The sequence below is a fragment of the Lepidochelys olivacea genome (genome assembly GCF_965140295.1).
Source record: "Lepidochelys olivacea isolate rLepOli2 genome assembly, chromosome: 1".
Taxonomy (NCBI): Eukaryota; Metazoa; Chordata; order Testudines; family Cheloniidae; genus Lepidochelys; species Lepidochelys olivacea.
The window spans coordinates 238,474,229-238,497,445 of NC_140411.1; the positions used below are offsets into that span (position 1 = coordinate 238,474,229).

Below are 23,217 nucleotides of genomic sequence, written 5' to 3' on the forward strand. Positions count from 1 at the left end.
TGAAAAATGTATTTCATTTTATCAAATTCAAAAACCTACTACCTTAGACCATCCCATCACTCCTACACACACTTTCATATTCACCCACTATTAATCTCTGTGCTTTTTCTTTACAATTATTTTAGCAGATACTTCTTTCAGGGAGGTAGTGAACAAGAGGTATTGATTCTCAAGGTGAACCCTAACTGAAGGTGAACTTCAGAAGTCCATATTTACCTCAAGGGAAAATACGATATTCACTGAAATAAGATGTATGTGTGCAGTGTGTGTATACATATAAAAATAGACGTGTGTGTGTGTGTGTGTGTATATGCGTGTGCACAAACACTTGCATTTACCTTGTGTAGCCATTTATAAAAATACAGTATATATATATACTCCCCACACATTCTGAGCATGTTCATCAGCAATACCTCATCAATACTGTGTCTGCCCATAACCGCCCTAACAGATTAACCCAAAAGGTACAGAAGTAACGGTATAAAGAGGAGGATAATGACTTGCACCTTGTGTATCCATATACTGTACAAATGTGCAAAGGAGATGTGTAGCAGGGTGGTCACCCACTCCGGGCCAGAAAGGGTTACAACCAGCCTTGGGAGAGGGCTGGAGCGGTGAGCCAAAGGCTCGGCTGATGGGGAAGGCAGCCTCAGATGGGGCCATGCCCCAATCAGGCCACAGCTGGACCTATAAAAGACTGTGAGCCAGGTGCTCTAGCTGTGGAGAGAGATGGGCCTGGCTGCTTAGGAGCTGAGTAAGGTGCCCAGAGTGGAGTAGGGCTGGGGGAAGGCTAGAGGAGCTGGGGGAGCTCCAGCCTGTAAATTCCCAAGGCTGGGAAGGGTAGTGGGGTTGCAGAGGTGCAGCCCAGGGTAGGCAAAGGCAGCATGTCCACACCCCCCCTTGCCAATGATGAATGGCTTGTACTCCGCAGTCTGCCCCAGTAAGCGGTGGCTAGATGGTGACTGGCAGTAGCCATAGACTGAGGTGATGTGGGGATAAAGGATTGGGGGCCCCCGTGGGTGGGGAGACCCAGAGAGAGGGTGTACTGCCAGGGGGCAGCACCCAAGGTAAAGGGGCACTGGGGTCCAGGAGGGAAACGGGGACCAGCGATAGGTGAGATGCTGGTCTGCAGAGGGCGCCCTGGAGGCTGGAGAGCTAATTCCCAGGATGACCAGCGGGAGGTGCCGCACTGGTGAGTTGCTACCTCGCTACAAGATGCAAAATGCATTTATTCTGATGTGGAAGCATTTTGTACCCACATGTGTAAATGCCTATACAAGGTAAGGTGCAAGTGACTGGACAGTCAGGTCCTATGTTTTTCCACAGAGAAACACATGTATTCTGCAGTCTATGTAACTTATTTCAGATAAGTCAAACAACAAAGCTGTTTGAACTCTCCCTCTCACAAGAAATACTTTGACCAGCATCCTGCACTACCTACTAGCAACCTCCAACATCCTCCAAAAGTAGGATTTGTAACCCACCTGCCAGTCAGGACTAAAATCAAGCCCCAGACACAGGGTACGTGATCTATACTGCAGCTGGGAAGTGTATTTATAGTGGATGTATAGACACATACATGCTAGCTTTGGTTGAGCTAGCACCTAAAGATGGCAATATGGCTCCAGTGGCATGGGCTAGCTGCCCGAGAACATACCTAGGTTCTGGAATGGGATCATATTTGGAGTGACTGGCATAAGCTGCTGCCTATGCTGCCATGGCAACACTGCTATTTTGAGCGTGCTAGTTCAAGGAGAACTAACATATCTACCTGAGCTGGGAATTCTACCTCCCAGCAGCAGAGTTGACAAAATCCAGACTTCAGCAACGGTATCATTGTTGGCTCCTGATAGGATGGTGCTGGTCCAGGCATTCACACCAAGTTTATTAAAGCCATGTGACATAGCTGTGCTTAGTTTGCAGGTCATGGAAGTCTGAGACAGCTCCTTGGGAAAGCAGTATTTCAAATATCAGGTAGACAAGATTTCCTTGTCCAAGTGCTCCCAGAAGCAGCAGAGCACCGCTATCCCGGTGTTTTCATCAAGTGAAGCAGTGGAGGGAGGGTGCTAGCATGTTTTCCATCAGCTTAGGACCTCAGAAGCTGATCAGGTGGAAAGATGATAGCCAAGGAGAGCACTGGAGGTAAAAAATTAATAAGGGAACAAGCATGTGACCTAAATTATGTGGCATTAAAAATAAATGACTAATCTGCTTTTTTTTAAAAAAAACAACAACAAATAATGAAGGAACAGATGAAATCTGAATGAAAAATGAGACTGTAGTCACTCATTCTATCATTCCGTTAAACTGAAACACAAAATGGCAGCTGTCTCAGCCACAGGCAGGGAGACTCTTCCTCTAAAGCAGAAGTAATCAGTACACAGAATATCATCTCCTTTCAGCTGAACAATTGCACCACAGGGCAAAAAGATGAATGGGACGTGCATGCTGAAATCTCTGGATCATAGCTCTGTAAGCAGTGTCAGGATGAGCTCCACCCTGACATCTGGTGGTGAGGTGTGGCAAGTTGTGGAAAAGAACTTCAGGGGCCGATCTCATTTGCATAGGCACACCCACCACGCCTAGAATGAGACCATAGCTGCCCAAATGGTCACTTTGGCTGCTGTGGGATCCCCAGTGTCTCTGTTATTGGGGCAGGAAGAATAAATTGTTATTACCCTGATTATGGGAACTGTGCTTGGAACTGTACGTGGCCTTTTGTTATGATGGAGGGATTCACCATCAACTAAGTAGCACTCGCTAGGCAAGGGTCATGGGTTCCAAAACTGTGTGAATGGAGAGAGGCTGGGGACAAGTAGTAGTACTTGGTGAGGGCCTTACATGCTGATTGCACTTCCTCCTCTCTCCACTGTGGAATATCAGAGCTAATTTTGATTTCATTAGAAGTCTAGTTATAGGCTGCTGAGCTGACTTTGGGCTGACAGTGCACCAGCACTGGGGCTCCCCTACTACAAGCTGAATTCACCTAAGAGCTGAAATCACTGAGTGTTGTGTTAAGTAGTGGGGGAGCCTGAAGATATATTGTGGAGCAGTTTGCGGGACGGCTGGTGAAGCAGTTCGACGCGGAGCAGTGTGTGGATGGCAGGAGCTGCTTGTGGGCCGTGGAGCTGAGTTCGTGGGGCAGCTGAGCGAAGGAGTTCGTGGGGCGGCTGACGGAGCGGAGCGCAGCTGAGCGAAGGAGTTCGTGGGGCGGCTGACGGAGCGCCGCTATGGAGCTATGGGGCGGTCAGCTTCAGATCACGTAAGGTGCCTCTTACCCCCGTCCCATTTCCACCCAGGTTGGGAGGTAAAGCTCCGCCGATAAACTTTCGAACTCTGGGGCTGCCCTGACCAGGGACAGAGACTTTTGGGGCATTGGACTTTTGGGGTTGCTGGACTCAAGAACCAAAGGGAAAAGGGCATGCCCCAATTTGTCTGGGGTGGGGTTGTTTTTGCTCATGGGTTGTGTTATGAATCCTGTTGGGGGTGTTTCCCCAACATAATGCCACATTGTTTCTCTCTGTTATTAAAAGACTTTTGCTACACTCAGACTATGTGCTTGCGAGAGGGGAAGTATTGCCTCTTGGAGGCGCCCAGCGGGGGTGGTATATATTTGTCCCAGGTCACTGGGTGGGGGCTCGAGCCGGTTTGCATTGTGTTATTGGAATGGAACCCCTAGATATTGAACCCGGCCCTTGTTGCTGCCAACTCTGACGGGCAGAAGGGTTACAGCTCTAACCCCTAGAGCTGGAGCCATGGAGGAACTGTGGAATGGGATTTCAACGGGTCTGACCACGAATGAGAACTGGAACAGAATATTTCTATTTTTCAGCTCTGTTCCTGGCCTTGGCTGTTCCTGCATATGAGTAACAAACCCAGAATTTGTCCCTTAAACTACACTATACAGCAGCATTCAGAGGATGTCCTTCATGACTGTCATTCAAAATAATGTTAAGTACTTTAAAAACATGCTCCAAGCCACTTTTCCCTTTCAGTTTATTAAATGCTTCCTTTGTACTGAGGATCACAATGCTCAGCTTTTTAAAGTAAAGGCAACATGTTAGATTCCCAATGAATTACCATAGTTAGAAATCTGTTTTAATACTGTGCTATAAACACTGGAGCTAAAAAAAGAGTTAACATTCCACTAGTCACTAAAAATAAACCACATACAAGCTGTTTACCTTGTGCTTTGGTGTGTATACACACAGTATACCCATTTAGTCTTGGTTTTCATAATTTGCTGAACTTTTATTATCTGCAACCAGAGCTGGAAAATTCAGTCTTAAAGTCCCAATTCTGCAATCTGAGTTGCACAGATGGACCCTATTTTTTAATATCTCCATTGCAGCAGCACTTAAAGGCCTCAATCAGGAACTACTAGTCGCCGTGTAAACATGAAATTTAAAGACACTACCTCACTCTTAGAGGTTACAATCTATATTGCAACTCACTTCACATTGCAGAATTGGAGCCTAAATTACTTTTGGCCATTTGTATTCAGGTTAGATATTGAAACTCTACTTGCCAGTTTCACTTGCACTGCTATTAGTTTGGTTTCCAAAACTGAAAGGAAAAACTTAAATTAATCACCCAACCGTAGTCTTTGGAAAAGGTTTGAGCACACTTTTTAAAAAAAAACATTTTAGGAAGACAGATGATGTACAATGTAGGCTAAAATTTTCAGACTTATGTACCTAAAGTTTGGTTCCCAGATTTGAAAACTTTGGCCATAAAGTATTATTTTGTTACATGGCATCTCAAGTTTATTTTCAAGCAGAAACCTACAACTGTTTGGCCATTTATATGCATTGCAATGCCTGGATCTGAAGCAACTGCAGTTGTAATAGAACCGACACTGTCATAATGTCTTTGTCCCTCAATGGTTGCCAGTTAGGACGGATGACAGGAGATTGCAAAATCCTCCATGATAAAAGGAAAGAGAGCACAATGCTGGTAAATCTGTGCAAAACTACAAGGGCTTATTTTTCACATTCAACATTTAAATAAATATTAAAAAAAAGAGTACTAACGACATTTCATCCTAAATCAAATCAGTTATTTCTGCTACAGAACATGGTTTTTCACAGCAAATGTGATGGAATTTCAATTTCTGGACAAAATAATCCTGAATTTCTACCAAGTAAAATCCACCATTTTCAAGGAGGAAAATGGCAGTTTTCACCCTCATAAAAATAGCTTTTATTTCCATTAAACAAGTGAAGAGATAGTGACAATGGTATTTTGCTGTTATTATTGCCCAGTTGTAAAAATATGTACACGCTCCACTGGTCAGGTGTGTGTTGTCCCCAATCCACAACGGATGGGAGTCTGTTACAGTTTATGTCCACAGTCTGTCTCTTTAGCTCCAGTGTAGGGACTCATGCTTCTATTTCTGGGAGGTGCCTGGTGTGTTGGCCAAAATGGCAGTTAAAGTTAACCATGTCCTTCTTGATGACTTGATTTGGTCAGGAGTGGGTTATGTTTTTGCCTTTTTAGTTTTAGAATACATGGTTACTTATTAAGGTTTTATTTTACTTGGTGCCATAATCTGTAGACTAGAAAGAGACTAGATTGTGTAGGTATATGAATTTCTGAGACCTTTAGAAATTCTGTGCCAAATTTGGATATAGCATTTGGCACATCTTTCAACCTGCTTAACCTAGTGGTTCCTAACTGTGCTCTTCGATGGTACACAGAGAGCTGGTTGGTCTTGTACTTCTGACTCTTGTTTCTAGCTCCTAAAGTGCATTCGGCAACTAGCTTCCTTTAATATTACCTTTCTCTGTAATCAACTGTTGTAATTGCCACAGGATGGCATCAATCACGAAAGGAGGGAGAGCTAGTCCACAGGATTGGGAATGAGCAGGAAGTGTCTATGCGACAATCTCACCTCAGAACTGCGGTCCACACTGTGAAAATGGCTGACAACTCCCATCTTAACCAAATCAAAAGCAACTCTTTAATTTAGTTTCTACATCTTTTACCATTTTAATTGGTTGGACATTGACAATCTCTCCTTTGGTTAATAATTAATTCATAGCCCACAGATTGCTATGATCATTGGTGCCGACTCCGTGGGTGCTCCGGGCCTGAAGCACCCGTGAGGAAAAAATGGTGGGTGCTGAACACCCACTGGAAGCCCCCCTATCAGCTGGTGGGCTCGCTGCTGGTGGGCCCGGCCAATCAGCACTTCCCCCTCCCTACCCGTGCCTCCCGACTACCACGATCAGCTGTTTTGCAGCTTGCAGGAGGCTCTAGGAGTGACGACATGGCGTGCTCAGGGAAGGGGCGAAATGGGTTGGGGAAGAGGTGGGGTGGGGATTTTGAGGTAAGGGTGAAGTGGGGGCAAGGCCTCAGGCAGAGTCGGGGGTTGAGCACCCCTGGCACAGGGAAAGTCAGTACCTGTGTCTATGATCCCATAGCATTTGGAAATGTATAAGGGATTCTGAGTTACCTATGGGAAAATGTGATACTGAATACACAGAACAGTTTGGACCCAGTTCACTGATGCCCTGTCCCTTGTCATACACACCAGTGGAGAGAGTGGAAAACAAATCCAATTCAGAATGGGTTCATTTAACACTTACTTTGCATTGAGTAGATGACTGTACAGGGCAATAGTGAATGGTGTTCTTTATTCTTAACACTAGAGCCAAGGAAATAATTCACATTGTTTTATGAATGCTGCCTCATTTACTTTGCAAAATTTCTGCTAAGAGATCATGCTTTTCTTTAAATGAACTATGCAGTGCTGTTGTAGCTGTGTTGGTCCCAGGATATTAGAGAGACCCGGAGGGAGACGGGGGAGGTAATGTCTTTTATTAGACCAACATCTGTTGGTGAGAGACTAGCTTTCGAGCTTACACAGAGCTCTTCTTCGCATCTGGGAAACTAACTCAGGCTACGACTACATTAGAGAGTTTACAGTAGCGGAGCTGCAGTGATGCAGCTGCCTGTACGCTCTCTGATATAACTGCTCTAAGCCAACGGGAGAGCTGTCCCATCGGCTTAATTACTCCAGCCCTGCGAGCAGCGGGAGTTATGTTGGCAGGAGAAACTCTTCCGCCAACATAGCACTGTCCACACTGGCGCTTAGAATGGTGTAATTTACATTGCTTAGGGGGGTGGCTTTTTCACACCCCGTAGTGATATAACCCCTCCTCCCCGCAGCTGCTTGTCCCCGCCCCACCTACCTTTCCACCCCTATGACTGCAAGGGTGTTAACGGGCCACTACATCTTGAATGGTCCTTTGAAATATGTGTTAACTACTTATGCTAAACACTCTGTTCCACCTTGTATTTAGCAGTGACACAAAAAAGGCCGTGTCTACGGACCGCACAGCTGTACCACTGTAAGGTCTCCCATGTAGCCGTTCTCTGCTGGCAGGAGAGCTCTCTGCCACTGGCATAATTAAACCACCCCCAACGAGTGGCAGTAGCTATGTGGGCAGGAGAACATCTCCTGCAGACATAACGCTGTCCACACCAGCGCTTCTGTTGGTGAAACTTTTGTCGGTTGGGGGTGTGTGGCTTTTTCACACCCCCGAGCAACATAAGTTTTACCAACAAAAACACTCACGGAGAGAGAGCCTGACAGTGGTATAACTTATGTCCCTCAGGCATGTGAAAAAGCCACCCGCCCAAGCAACGTAAGTTACACTGCTCTATGCCAATGGGAGAGAGCTCTCCCATCGACATAATTAAACCACCCCCAACAAGCAACGGTAGCTATATTGGAGGGGGAATGTCTCCCACCGACAGTGTTGTCTGCATCAGCGCTTCTCTTGGTGTAACTAATGTCGCTCAGAGGGATTTTTTTTCCACACCCCTGAGCGTCATAAATTATACCGACAAAAATGCTAGTGTAGACATAAACTCTGTATAGACACTTACAGAATGAGGTCCATGTAAGATGCCTTACATCGACCTAATCGTAGAGTAGACCAGGGCTGAATTAGTTTCCCAGACCCAAAGAAGAGCTCTGGGTAAGCTGGAAAGCTTGTCTCCCTCACCAACAGAAGTTGATCCAATAAAAGATATTACCTCACTCAGCTTGTATCTCTTTAATGTACTATTATTCAAAGTAATTCTGCGTAGTTTGAACAAATTGTATGTGGATTGCTACTTGAAATGTGGACTGTTATTTACCTGTGAATATCAGTGATCACAAATCTTAAGGCATTATTTCTGTTCCCTGATGGATTAATAATTTTTACAATGGTGTTTTCTGTGTGAATGTTTACACAACGTGAACTTAAAATTTGCTCTCATGAGTATTCAAGTGCACGAGATTACAAATTAGCTTCTGCAAGCATATATGCTATTAAAACTTTTATTGAACCAATTTCTGCCTCTATATGGAGATGGAACAATGCAGTTAAATCACACTACTAGAAGTAGGAAAGAGTTCTAGTCTTAGTTTTGCCACTGACTTGACTGTGTGAACTTGGCCAAATGACACCCTTTTTATTCATTAGTTTTCCCCATCTCTCATGTCTTTCTGCTTCACAGTGTTGTGAGCCTTAATTAGGCTACTGTAAGCGGTGGAATAGTCCCGCTACTGTGCGGAACTTTCCTGGCTTCTGCACTACCCAGTGAAGTGGGCTAGCAAAAGGATCCGAGTCCTCGCTCCCACTTCCTTTACCCAGTGACCTCCCTGTCCTTGAGGACTCCCCTTCCACTCTCCTGTCTGGCAGAGTCCTCGCAACCCCAACAAGGCTGGGGCCAGGATTCCTGGGGGGCTCGACCCCCCCAACCCTGCTGTGGTCACCAAGGACGAGCTAGGGTGTCCCCACTCCGGGGTACTCTCTCTGCATTGGGCACTTCTCTGACCCACTGACCATAACTTGCATTTGCTCTAACTTGTATGTAATTTAATCAACAATTAATTTAAAAAAGAATAAGGAAAAAGGGAAAGGTTAAAGGAAATACATCAACCCACTCTGTGGCAGGGAACATCGCAAACAGTGTCTTTGGAATGTCAGGGCAGCTCACAGTCTGTTCCTTGTAAGTCCCAGGCCACCTTCTCAGGCCCTGGCTTTGCTGCAGGGATGCTGTGGGTCGGACACTTGCTCTGGTGGTGGCCACACGCTCTCAGGCTCTAAATGCTAGGACCCTTCTTCCCAGTGTTGCCCCCACCCTGTCAGGGTTACGATCCAAGCCTGGCCTGCAGAGCCTCTTGGCTGAGGCGTCTCCCTGTGCTGGGCCTGTTGCCCAGGGTCCCCCTCGCTTTCCCCAGCTGCTCACCACACCCAGCTCCAGACTGCTCCAGCCCGAGCTCCACCACTCGGTCTCAGCGCTGCTGCTGCTGCTCTGCCTCCAGCTCCCTGGGCTGCTTCTTTGGCTCCTCTGCCTCTGGTTGCTGCAGCTCTGCTCCCAGGACAGGTCTGCTCTGCAGGCTGCTTCTGTGACTCTGCTCCCAGCACTGACCTGCTTCCTGGGCTGCTTTTCTGGCCCCTCTGCCTCTGGTTGCTGCAGCTCTGCTCCCAGGGCAAGTCTGCTCTCTCTGGGCTGTGCCTCTGGCTTTGGGCTGCAGCTCTGCTCCCAGGACAGGGGCTGCTTTCTCTGGATCTGGCACAGCTCTGCTCCCCAGCTTAGCTTGGGCCCCTGCTTTCTCCTTAGCTCGGCCCCACATTGTCTGACCCAGGCAATTCCAGCTCACATGGAGAACGGACCTTCCTGGCCTCCTGCCTCCCTGATTAGCTTGTGCGCCCCCCCCTCCCCCCAGTCATTCAGGCTGACCTGGAGCATTGGCCTCTCCCCATTGTTCCTGGGGGCTGGCAGTCTCAGGGTCCTGATTCCCCATTGACCCTTCCCCCTTCTTAGTACTGGGAGCTAGCAACTAAAACTCCCCCACTGAATGTTAGTAAGGGGGCAACAGTGCCCTTACACTACCATCTTGGACTTTTTCCAACTGAGTAGCCTTACTGAAATCAATAGCACTGTTACATGGACAAAGTCACACATGGGCCTAAGTGTTTGCGGGATCAGGGCCATAGTGATTGTAAAGTAATTTGAAGGTCAAAATAGTTTTTTAAAGTTCTGTTTCTAGTAAAAGTGACTTTACATTGCTAGAACCACCTTTTCCATACATGTGCAATTGTCTGTTTTAATGTCCTTGGAACCAACATTCAAAGCCCTTGGTCCAAAAGACAAATTTTCTCCAAACAACTTAATAAAAACATTTTTGAATGTTAGAACAGCTACAACTACTCAGCTTTGCACCTGGCTTTAAAAAGACTCAAGCTATGGTTTGTATGGTGGGCAAAAAGCAAGGAAAAATATGGGGGCGGTTGTCAGAAATTTGCAAACAAGTTTATTATGCTAAGTTTCAGCTCAGAGTAAATGTTTACAGTCAGAACTATGTGATCTGCCAGAGGAACTTTGTTCCATTTTCATGTTTCATCACAATGTTGCTAACTGCAAATCTGAGGGGGAGGAGGGGGTCACTTTCCCATCCTCCCGCACAATGGACGTGCGTGAGACTCGCTAAAGGAAGTGAAAAGAAAAGGAGGACTTGGGGCACCTTAGAGACGAACCAATTTATCTGAGCATAAGCTTTTGAGCGCTACTTCATCTGAAGTGAGCTGTAGCTCAGGAAGGCTTATGCTCGAACAAATTGGGTTGTCTCTAAGGTGCCCCAAGTCCTCCTTTTCTTTTTGGGGATACAGACGAACACGGCTGCTACCCTCACGGAAGTGACTGCCTCGCTTGCGAAAACAAAACCGAAGCAACCAGCCACTGACCCGTCCTTGTCCTTTGCTCTGGTCGGTAACTAGAAACCTCCTGGGGGAGGGGGAGAATCCCTGGGGACGATCGCAGCCAGGTTGGTGAAGGAAGAGGCGCTCGGGCAACTCCTAGTCGAACTGCTTCTTGCAGGCAACGCGGCGTGGGCGGTCCGCAGAGCTGCGTTGCCAGAGGAACAAAGAGCTCGACGACGGCCTCCCCTTGACGCCCCCGGCCCAGGAGGTTATAAAGAAGCGGCGGGGAGGGGAGCGCTCGCTGTGGGAGCCCGCCCGGAGCCAGCCGCGTGCCGGCCACGAGAGCGTGTCCGGGGGCTGGCGGCGGCGGCGGCGAGGCGCTAGGAGCGGGCGGGCCGCACAGCTGGCTCCGCACCGAAGAGGCTTTTTGAAGCGCTCAGCCCGGCGCTGGGGCGACGGCTGGCTCAGGATGAATGAGCTGAAGCTCGCTGTGCTGGGCAGCAGAGGAGCCGGCAAGTCTGGTAAACTTACAAGTTAACTTTGTGGGCTTGGGGGGAAGGGATTGAACAAGTGGGATATCAGTGTGACCCGGCTCCCTGCCAAGTTTTGTCAGGGTGGTTGCGACTCGGGCAACGCGACTTTTTTAATAATCCGCTGATCCCGTGAATCAATGGCCAGCGGGTTTTCTGCACCAAGACAAAGTAGGAAACAGCTGCAGCGTTTAAAGATGTGTCCATTCCAGCTGCACACTGGCCCTTCCATTGTGCTACTACGAGGAGCCCCGGATCTTCGCCTCCCTCTCCACCCCCCGGACTTTTGCATTATTGATCACGCAACTGCTGGTCCTCCAATCTCAGTTTGCAGCACTCCCCCTTGGCAATCGGTGTGCAGCCGGGGAGAGAACACGACTGATTTTTAAATGTTGGGGATTTTTGCGCACCAAGTAAGGTCAAAAGTTGTATAAAGTTAACCGTCATTGAACCAGGCATGTGCTCAGCTGGAGTTTGTTTTGTTTTGTATTGCAGCCCTCACAGTGAGATTCCTAACCAGGCGTTTCATTGGAGAATATGCTTCTAATGCTGGTAAGCTCCCATTCGCAACTTTTCTGCGTTTTGTTTTAGGCGTTCTATAAATCGTACCTCTAACGAGCACTAAAACCAATGTAAATATGAAATGTCCATTTTTAATTTCCTACCAACTACGCACCTGAATTTTCTTTTTAAATTCTCAGTTCTATTTAGAAGTGTTTCCTAACATCTAATCAAAGTGTTTCTTTTTGGGTTATATACATTCACTGAAATGATTTTCCAAGGGTAATAGTGAATGATGAGCTGTTTGATCCCAGAGAAGTAGGTTTATTATTGTTTCAGAAAGTATCTTTAAAATGGAAACTGAACAAACAATCTTTTAAAATAGTGATTTAATTTGTTTAGTTTGTTACTTTGAGTTTTTCTGATGAAAATATGAATAGAAACATAACTCATGTAGAAACCAGATGTATAAAAATGAACATGTAAAACTCAGCACATGCTGTGCCAAGTGAAGTACTAATCAGAAATGAAAAGGGCAGATTGCTAAAGAAACTTAACTAGATCAGACACAAAAAGGCTGGTAAACTCTGTACACCATAAAGTAGAGAGAAGACAATTAAAGAAGAGAGTGAAGAAATAGAAAAAATGTTTTTACCTTCTCTGCAAACAAACTTCTTGTTCCAAGAGGCCTTTTTCAGGAAAAGTCAAAATTTGGCCTTAAGAGACTTGCATTTTCCATAGATAAGCTATGGAGCACCTGGAGAAAAGAGAATGCAGTAAGAGGGAGATTTCCAGAGGCACAAAGGGCAGTTACCCACCCAACTCCCATTCCCTTTTTATTATTTGTATTGCAGTAGTGCTTAGGAACCCCAGTCATAGAGCACTGGTCCATTGTGCTAGGTGCTGTACATACAGAACAAAAAGACAATCCGTGCCACAAAGGATTGACAATCCAAATCTAAGTTTTGGAAAGGAGTTGGGTGCATAACTGCCCTTTGTGCCTCTGAGAATCTCCTAAATCAGCTGGACTCAGCAGGACAGGGGAACAAGCTAGTACTGTGAGTTGCACACACAAAATCCCCGCTGTTTTTCAAAGAAAATTTTTTAACAAACCCATGTATTTGTAAAGAGAATCTTGAGCTGTACAAACACTGTTTGAAAATAATTTTTGACCTGCTTCTGCAGCTAGCAGGTGAATAAAATAAAAAGCAATCCACAAATCAGCCCAGAACATTTTGTAGTCGAATCAAAGAGATTGGATTTCAAAAGTTTTATGTTCTTACTTAATTATGGATGCCACAATGTTTGAGTGTGCTGCAGATTTATCCTTCTAATTTTCCCATCCCAAATATTCACTTGAGGATTCTGAAGGAGGTAAGGAAGTAGCTGAGGATAGGCCAGATATTCAGAACTGCAGCTCTACCTGAAGACTAACATGGTGCTGATTGGGAGTCAAGGGGAATCCCAGCAATGGTGAGCTTTATCTGGGCCCTGTCTGCACCAGGAATTTTTTGAACTGTTCGCACCATTGTAAACACCAGTTCAGCTTCCCCAAGGTTGGCAACATTGGCAGCCCTAGACAGTAAATTGTCAGTACTGTTTGAAATAGTGCGCTGATTAGATTTGCTCAGAGCAACATGGTGCTTAGAATAGTGGCAACATCTTGTCCCAATATTAATAGCAACTGTTGGAGATTTTCAAAATATTTCGATAGTGTAGCCTATGCCCCAGATTTTAAAAGGCGTTTGGGTTTTGCTATGGTCAGCATTGCAAGACCTAACTGATTTAGGAGCCTAAGTTTTAGGCACTTAGTCTGAATCCCGTCAATTGAATCCCGTCAATTGGATTTTGGCTCCAAAATGCCTAAATCGCTTTTGAAAATGAGATTTAGGTCCAGATTTTTAAAGGTATTTAGGAATTGTGCTCAGCATTACAATGTCTGAGTCCCATTTTTAAAAGTGATTTTGGCTCCTAAGTGCCTGAATCTCATGTTCTGAAAATCAGGCTGAGGCCCCCGCATATCAGTGAGGCATTGCGACGCTGAGTGCATGTTTCAGCTTCTAAGAATACAGCTGGAGGACTCAATCCTGCAAACACTACTGAGGGAAATGCTTGCTACTGTGAGGTTTCCCATTTGAGCCCTAGCATTGTAGTTAAGTGTTACTCCTGGTACCAGCTTTTTCAGGATCAGCACCCAAGTTCAGGCTTGTATAATACCAGCATAATTATAACTTGACAGGGTCAAACCAACACTGCTTGTGTGAGGAAAGCTTATACCCACCTAACCTATTTGAAAAAAACCTAATAAAATGAGTTACCCCTATGGTTCTATTTTACGTTGAGGAAAAAACTTTGCATAAGGCTTTGCATATGTGCTGAACATGCAGAATAGAATAAGTGGGTCATCACAACTTAACTGATTCCAAGTTTACCTTCCCTCTACCCTGAAGTCATAGCCAGCTCCTGCTCCCATCACTTCTCAACATACAGGTTGCTATCATGTCCTAGCTACCCTAAAACTTCCATAATATTTGTAGAGATTTTTGGGAAATTACTCACTATCCTAAAAGCATGAGCATTTACCTGTGCATCCTTATATGCTGTCTCAAATGGCTAGCACTATGTTCTAACAATGTTCCCTCACACGTTGGCACCTGTTTGGGCATCACAGTGGAATAGGACCTGGCCAGCCATGAGCTGAGGGACACAATTAAGCATTGCACAATTCACTCTAGGCATATCTGAGGGATGGGTTCACTTTCCAGTAACACATCACGTTCTGCCAGAGGATTGATATGCAACTTGATGGACCAAGGGCTAATTCACTACAGCAAATCTTATATTTCTTCATTGGCAATATAGCGATTAAAGCCTTTCCCCCCACCCCCTTGTTAACTCTGATATTGATTTTAATGCCATGTGTCTTGTAGAGTGCATCTACACTAAACATTTGTGTCTGGATGGGAGGCAAATGCACATGGAAATTTATGACCCTTGTTCACAGGTAAGCGCAACTTATAAAGGATGAGCACAGCAAGGCTGCTTCCAAAGGTCCTTCTAAGAGTGAGGTGGCAGGGAGGAGAGAGGAGAAAAGCTAACTCACACTTTGCACTTTTAGCAACTGACACAGAAGATTGAAATTCCCGTAGCTATAACATGTAGCTGTCAGGACTCTCTCTGTACTGAGCATTTTCCAACTTTATAGAATGAGCCCTTCATTGGACAGCTATCTGGTCAATGCTTTTCCATTTTGAAAACTACCAGTGGCAACCAAATATAACATTGTACAGTAAAATTACATGCATCTTTAAATTCATAGGAAGGGCAAAAAGGTTGCCATCACTATTTGTATAGTTTCCCCAAATATCCTTTTAAATGGTTAATTTAAAAACATTAACTAAATTTCATTTACCCATGACCATGGCCAAATAGCCCTGGAAACTGAAGTCCTGTATTCCCAGAATAGATCCAATGATAGTGACAATACAGACTTTCCCATGTTAACAACTGGGCTTAACTCTGACCTGAATAAAACACTTCTAAGGGAATTCAGCCTTCATGGTCATTCAATTCCTTCCTTCTCTGCTGAAATGGTTAATAAAGATGATATGGTGATGGATGTGTCAAAAACATAGCCAGATAAGCCAGCTCATTCCCCACAGTATTACCCAAAACAGACGAGCCATCTCTGCTCAACACTATGATACTAGGCCCTGCAAAGAGCCATCATCCACGTGGCCAAAGGATCTAAGGCCATAGCACAGAAATGAAGGAGCAGGCCAGATGATCCTGCATCATCCCCCTCTCCTCAAACCCTGGAGAGGATCTCAATTAATGTAATGATGCTTGACGCTGATGTTCCTGCTGTTGTCTTTCTGTGCATTATGGGCTTCCGTCCCCCATTAGTGGGAACTGGGGCAGTGGCATCCAGGGTGGACCTTGGCAGCTTGACTCAGCTGGAACCATGTTGGCCAGGAGTTGGAGCAGGGTAGCCCATCATTAGGGAGTAGGCACAGGACCTCTGAGCAGATAGCTCTGGCCCTCTGCAACTCCCTGAATCTGGGTTCAGAATGATCTAGGGAAACTCCTTGAGGGGACCCTTTGGAGTTCTCTCCTCCACCCTCAGACTGCCTCGTGCATCAAGCTTGGTGGTATTTTCTGTGATAGAGGCACCTACCCACCCTGAACAGAACTAAGACCAACTCAGTCCCACAGGCATCTCTCGGAGAAGAACCATTTTTGGTCTTTGCAAATCTGAGCTGCACGTGAACCCTAACGTTGACCTTGTTGGGGGCAGGAAACTTACCAAAAAATTCCCACAGTGCAGCTGAACTAGGGGCAAGCAATAGTAGGGGCAAATCTCCTGCAGTCAGAACCCCTTCATCCCCATTTCAATTAGACTTGTATTTCAACTGGTTTATCTAAAATGATGGTGGAGGGCACTAAAGTCTTGCCTACATTGTGGCTCTCACCAGTTTCAGCAATGATTCTGCTGAACTAGTCAGTCTTTTTTAGGTAAATTTTCCCAGTGCAGACAGCTCTGGGTATGAAAGGCTCTATGCCATATCTAAGCTGCCCAGTCTCCCTTAAATGATTTGTTTTAGTTGCAAAGTACACAGATCAGCACACATTGCAACAGATTGAAATCAAGACAGTAACAAATTTTGCATTTCGATTGGAGACTTTCTGGGCAGGGAACTTGCCGTACTAGGTTTGTATAGCACAGCACCCATTTATAAAATATATAATATAACCAGCTACCGAATACCCTGAATATAAACAAAAATCTGTACTATTTCCATTGAATTGCAAGCTGTCACAAACAGCATTTGGTGTTATGATGGAGTAGCATAGATTGTTCCAGAAGTGCACTGAGGCATTTGGGAAAAGAGGGCTAGTTAGAAATCCCCAATAATCTGGAGCTAGAAAGGTTTTCTATCTACAGACTCTTCTTCATGGGCTTGACCATCTTTAAAACATATAAAAATAATGGAAAATTATGCGGTCTTCTTTTCTCCCTTTGACATTAATTATCACCTACACTGATGTTATCCTTTTGTATAGTTCTTTCAGCGGTTTTCAAGGTGCCTTCAGGTCTGGACCAAGAAGACTAATGGCTTTGTCTTAACTTTCTCCAGTGCCTCATTACTCATTTCAGAATACAGCCAAAAAACCTTATTTATTTTATTAAACTGTCTGTGGACTTGCTCCCAACTATTTCATAGATCTCTTAACTCTTTGCTCCCCTCCAGCTCATCTGCCACCATCTTCTGCTTTTGCAATTTTTCACCTGTTGATTTGTCAACCATCTTTGATGCCTTTGTTTTTAATTGGCCACATCCTTTCTCCATCTAGGCTTTCAAAGTAAATATGAAACCCTATCTTTCATCCCTTTTCCCTCTGCTTTCACTGTCCTGTTCTAACATCCCATCACTCATATTAACAAACTGCCCCCACCAAAGTCTGTGTGGTGACTTGATGTCCTGCTGAAGGATTTACATACTCTCCAAGTCTTTTCAGAGACTGGGGGGAAAGGTTGAATGGCTAGGAGGGTAAATGATTCACTAAAATAACTTCCTAGTGAAGGAACAGATTAAAAACACCAGAGTTGCTTTTGTATAGGGAATTGTGTGGGAACAATAAACAACAAACAAAGTCAGCAAACTCCCCATGTTCATTTTACAAGGATCAAGAGTGGCAACACCATACTATAGAATCATAGATTAGGGTTGGAAGAGACCTCAGGAGGTCATCTAATCCAACCCGCTGCTCAAAGCAGGACCAACCCCACCTAAAACATCCCAGTCAGGGCTTTGTCAAGCCAGGCCTTAAAAACTTCTAAGGATGGAGATTCCACCACCTCCCTAGGTAACCCATTCCAGTGCTTCACCACCCTCCTAGTGAAATAGTGTTTCCTAATCTGCAACCTAGACCACTGCAACTTGAGACCATTACTTCTTGTTCTGTCATCTGCCACCACTGAGAACAGCCTAGCTCCATCCTCTTTGGAACCCCCCCTTCAGGTAGTTGAAGGCTGCTATCAAATCCCCCCCCACTCTTCTCTTCTGCAGCCAAGTAAGCCTAGTTCCCACAGCTTCTCCTCTCAAATCATGTGCTCCAGCCCCCTAATCATTTTCATTGCCTTCTGCTGAACTCCCTCCAATTTGTCACATCCTTTCTGTAGTGGGGGGGCTCAAAACAGGACACTGTACTCCAGATGTGGCCTCACCAGCCCCAAATAGAGGGGAATAATCAGTTCCCTCGATCTGTTGGCAATGCTCCTACTAATGCATCCCAATATGCTGTAAGCCTTCTTGACAACAAGGGCACACTGACTCATATCCAGCTTCTCATCCACTGTAATCCTCAGGTCCTTTTCTGCAGAACTGCCACTTACCCATTCGGTCCCCAGCCTGTAGCAGTGCATGGGATTCTTCCGTCCTAAGTGCAGGACTCTGCACTTGTCCCTGTTGAACCTCATCAGATTTCTTTTGGCCCAATCCTCCAATTTGTCTAGGTCACTCTGGACCTTATCCCTACCCTCCAGCGTATCTACCTCTCCCCCCACCTTAGCGTCATCCGTGAACTTGCTGAGGGTTCAATCCATCCCATCGTGTCTGTATATAAAAGGGTTAAACAAATACTGATGGCCACAGTTGTGTGCTCGTTACCCTGAGGTAAATTCAGAGGCAGTCCATTGCAATCAAGGGACCAGAGTCTGGCTGTAAGATTTAATTTAACTTTACTGATGATTAAGACCTATCAAGGGGGATTTAAAGTTCTGAAACACTGTTTATATATTCATTATAACAATCATCTCCAGTGATGATGGTGGTTTATCTATAGCTCTTTGGAATACCAGTTCCAGATCAGGGCCCCACTGTGCTGTGCACTGTACAAACATGTACGTTTCCTTACATTTTTAGTTAGAAAATATTGTACAGTGATAACAGTAATGGATTCTTTCTATTGTCGTATGCATTTCATTGCCTTCAGCCACGACAGGGGAAGCTGTCCCTCACTGATGAACTCCACTGGGCTGATGGATTTGTCATTGTGTATGACATCAGCAACAGAGCTTCCTTTGCCTTTGCAAAGGCATTGCTATACAGGATACGAGATTCCCACCTGGCAGCTTGCAAAAGGTAAGTTGTATTATAAATATTACATTTCTTTCAATCTAACATACGAAAAGAGATGAGAGTGTGAGCTCTAGGTACCCTAACAGCCACTAAAATGACACTCTGCACAGCAATAGTACCCAGCAACGTAACAATAGTTACATAACTAGCTGGTAAATTCAGCAGCAAAATGCAACCCCGTTCCACCCAAAACCCAGTATACTATAGGCTTTTTCATTCTTGTTTCACATGTAAATCATACTGTCATGCTAGGTGATATAAGACTAACTGCTCTGATCAAGATTAGACAACGTGCCGGTGAAAGTGCTGGTAGTTAGCCTATGCTGCAGCTCCCCCCATTGCTGTCACCAGTGGAGCTGCACCAATGGGAAGTTTGAAGAAAATAGTAGTGTAGACACAATCAGGGAGGATTTGGCACCAAGAACTCCTCTTAAACTCTGTCCTCAGCAGTGACATCAACTCCCTTTATGTCCTTGGGCACAATTTAAATTAGTTCAGAGGTCAGTGGCATGAATTAATTGGTGAACTAGTTAGATTTTTAAAAACTGAGTGCTAAGTATTGGTATTCACAACAGTTGACCTAGGAATGCATAACCTGCTGAGGCTTTTGCCTAAATAAAACATGACCTGAGAATAAAATCATCTTAAATTAGGAAATCGTTTAAATTATATTTTCAGCCCCTTTCGCCATATACTGTCTCAACCTTAATCCGTTGGTGCATATATTTGTCATACTCTTCTTAATATTTAAGGGGGAAAATGTACTGTCAACTTTTTTTAGTCTTAATAAAACATAACTAAAATGAGGTTGTCATTTGCTTCACAGATGGGTTAGGAGGCTTTATAGCAATCTGAGATCCTAGATAGCATTTAGTGGTCTACATTAATATTATAATATTAAAAAAAACCTGACAGTTTCCTTTGGATATGCAACGTACAAGAGCAGGTACCCTGTAGCATTTTTATAAGGCTTTTTGTCTAATCAAAAACTTTTTTATTTCAGAGTGGTAGAGTCAGCTGTATTCTTAGTTGGTAACAAGCAGGATCTATGCCATATGAGAGAGGTTGGCTGGGATGAAGGACAAAAGCTGGCGATGGATAACAAATGCCAGTTCTGTGAACTGTCTGCAGCTGAACATTGTCAGGAAGTGGTGACCATGTTCACGAAAGTCCTGAGAACTATCACCACAAACTTCAAAGTGAAGGAAAAGAGACGACCCAGTGGATCAAAGTCAATGGCCAAACTAATCAACAACATGTTTGGGAAGAGGAGGAAGTCTGTGTAATGGACGTCCAGGCTCACGGAAACCACTGAATGATGATACACTGAAACGTTTGCAGCAGTAGGCCATATGCAATGCTTGGACTCAGCCATTGAGTACATGTGTTTAAAAGGTCTCCATCTGAAGGGATATGTCAGTACAAACCAAAGATGACTGGCAGTACGGGCCAGTAGACAGAGTACTGCACTGGGATTCAGAAGACCTGGGTTCTATTTACAGCACTACCATGGGCCTTGGCAAGTCTCTTCATCTATCTGAGCCTCTGTTTCCCCTCTCAACCTGTGTCTTGTCTATTTAGATTGTAAGCTTAGAAGGACTGTCTTTTACTACTTTGTGTGTAGAGTGCCTACAAACAATGGGGCCTTAATCTTGGTTGTAGCGTCTAGGTGTTACTGTAATATTTTTTTTTCCAATGAACTCAGCCTCTCTGTGCCTCGCTGAACAATAGCCCAACTTCACAATTCCAAGATTTATCTGTAACAGCAATTGCAGTAATTGAAACCAGGATTGGAATTGACACTAATTGAAACTTTGTGATATTGCACTTGTAAGTAAATGAGTGAAGTAATGCCTGACTTTCAGGGCTTCCTTTCCCTGAAAAGGTGCCATGAGTAGGGGATCAGATAAATGAGGTTCTCATCTGTCTCCCATTTCAGTTTACTGCTGGAGCATGATGGGAGGAAGCATGGTCCAGTGGATAGGAAACTGGAATGGGAGTCATGAGCCTTGGGCCCACTTTGGCTCTGCTGCTGACTTGCTGTGTGACCTAAGACAAAGTCTTATTGGGAGAAATGTACTCCTAAAATTTACATCAATTTTATCTTCCCTGGCCACGTGGGTATTTGAATCCATGATTTCAAGCTTCAGAGGTGGAAGCTAATTCCTTACACCATCTTCCATTCCTATGCAGATGGCCAGTGCAGCCCATGTAGTACTGAAATCCAACTTAGGCCCTGATTATCAAAAGTATTTAGGCACCTAACTCCCATGGATCTCTGCCCTTAATTTGGCCCTCTGTACAGGGGTGACTTCACCCTCCATGCCTCAGTTTTCTTCTCAGCAATATGGGTATAATAATTCCCTATCTACTCTATTTTATTTAGGAGTAGGATTTGAAAAGTCCCTCAGTAAGGAGCACGTCTGACTGGGATTCAAAGTCAGACTTTCAATGGACTTGTGGTCCTAACTGCCATACTCATTTTAAAACATTCATTACCATGGTAATTAAATACCTTTTGTAAAGCACTTTGATTTGTATAGATAGTGCTATAGAAGTGCCTTATTATTTTTTATACCCACAGGTGCTGAACATTAGGCACTGGAGTTTAAATATTTAAGCAACAGAAAATCAGGTTCCTTACTGCATACTTAGGTACTTAGGCACCCATGTCAGTGTTTCTGACTGTACAAAAATTATAAAGGGAAAGATAAGTGGTCTGAAGGTGACTGACTTTCTCCCATACTGGTTCCAACAGACCCTAAAGATATTCTACAAGCATCCCAGCACAAGTAGACAGACGTGTTAGCGGGGCTTGAAGTTGTGCACTGAAAATAGCAGGGTGGATGTTGTGGCTTGCGCTGCAGCCGGGGTTCTCAAGCCCATCCAACCCCCTATGGTCAAGTTAAGGGGGCTATCTTGAGTCTCTGCTGGAGCTGCAAATTCCATGCTGCTATTTGTTTGAGCTACATGAGCAAGAGTCTGTCTACTCAGGCTGTGAGGTTTGCTCCCAGCTGCTGTGGTCATACCCAAAGGTGCAATTTCCAAAAAAACCCTCAGCATTGTGGCCTAACTGGTCCCATTGTAGTCAATGAGCAGAGTTAGGTCAATACTGAGTGCTTTTGATAATTCCATGCAAATAAGTAGAAAGCTGTATCACTTTAATGAAATATAAATAAGTTTATTCATATGTGCTAAAAACATACTGTGACTAAAGATCATCACTTGTTAAAAAGGTCATCTTATTTCACATAGTTATAGCTTTTAAAATTGCAAATCATGGAATTTCTCAGAATGTTGGCAGGCTTTTCACTCTTACATCCAAGCAGACCTTACCTACCGTATCAAGGGTGATTTATATAAGGGCATATATTGGAATCAGAGAGAGTGAATTTTAAAGCACTAGTGTATACTAATCTATTAAATAACGCAAACAACACTCCTCCAAACTCTCTTTAGTGGGCAGCTTTTTTGTACTCTGTCAACCTGTGCACAGCTTGCTAACCAGATTTGAAAACTAACTATTTACTGTTATGACATTAAACCAACTTGAATGTTACAAGAGAGAAACGTTTACATTTTTTACAATGGTCTAAGATTTAAAAAAACACCACCACCACCTTTTGCTATTGTACAAATGAAGCCCATGCAGCCTCAAATAGTAAATTCAAATGCTAGGTACTTTAACAAGAGGAGGACTATGACTGTGTTTCATACACACACTGAAGAATCATGCATGCATCTTGACACAATTAATTGTAGAGCTCCTAACATTTATTTTTTTATTCTTAATACTTAACAAAAAGAGAACATACTTGGTTAAGGTTGCTAAGAGACTAATTACTGTTTCTTCATAGAGAGATTTTTACAGAACCTAAGAAATAAAGGATAGCAGATTCTGAAAATTCCACTTGAGGAGGTTGGGTCGCAGCATAAACTGATCGACATCCTGCATACATCATCATCTGCCTGCATCCTGCTACCTATTAATGAGGCTCTGCTAGACCCTGCAACAATAATTTGGCATACTCCAGTGACAATTATCACCTATTTCTAAGAGTGCGCACACAAATGTTTTCTCCAGGACTTGGAATTTTTATTTTCGCATCCCTCCCAACTCCCTTTTGGTCTATGCACTAAACAAATGTGGAAGACAGATTCAAACTAAACTGTCACATGGCATCAAAAATTTAAAAAAGCAGCTTCACTTATTTGGCCGCAAGTCATATTCATTGCTAGTCTACAATTTGGGATTACCAACTACAAAACCCTCATGGCAAAATACAGCCCTACTAACCCTTTGAAGTTTAATTCCTTTATTGAGCACGTTTTACCAGAACA

The 23,217-nt window shown here is 44.3% G+C and overlaps 1 protein-coding gene across 1 annotated transcript; it reads left to right on the forward strand.

The window, feature by feature from the left end:
* Positions 1 to 10,864: 10,864 nt before the first annotated feature.
* On the forward strand, positions 10,865 to 22,566 carry RERGL (RERG like). The gene is made up of 5 exons (XM_084646652.1): positions 10,865 to 11,224; positions 11,729 to 11,785; positions 14,665 to 14,738; positions 18,731 to 18,879; positions 19,880 to 22,566. Exons 1-5 carry the CDS (start codon positions 11,173 to 11,175, stop codon positions 20,160 to 20,162), a joined length of 615 nt encoding a protein of 204 aa, XP_084502778.1. The 5' UTR covers positions 10,865 to 11,172; the 3' UTR covers positions 20,163 to 22,566.
* The last annotated feature ends 651 nt before the right edge of the window (positions 22,567 to 23,217 follow it).

Bases quoted from the DNA above. Each gene is read 5' to 3' on its own strand.
- RERGL (XM_084646652.1), top strand. From the start codon at position 11,173: ATGAATGAGCTGAAGCTCGCTGTGCTGGGCAGCAGAGGAGCCGGCAAG. The intron at 11,786-14,664 runs GTAAGCTCCCAT...TGTGTCTTGTAG, and splicing joins AGAATATGCTTCTAATGCTG to AGTGCATCTACACTAAACAT. The intron at 14,739-18,730 runs GTAAGCGCAACT...CATTGCCTTCAG, and splicing joins TTTATGACCCTTGTTCACAG to CCACGACAGGGGAAGCTGTC.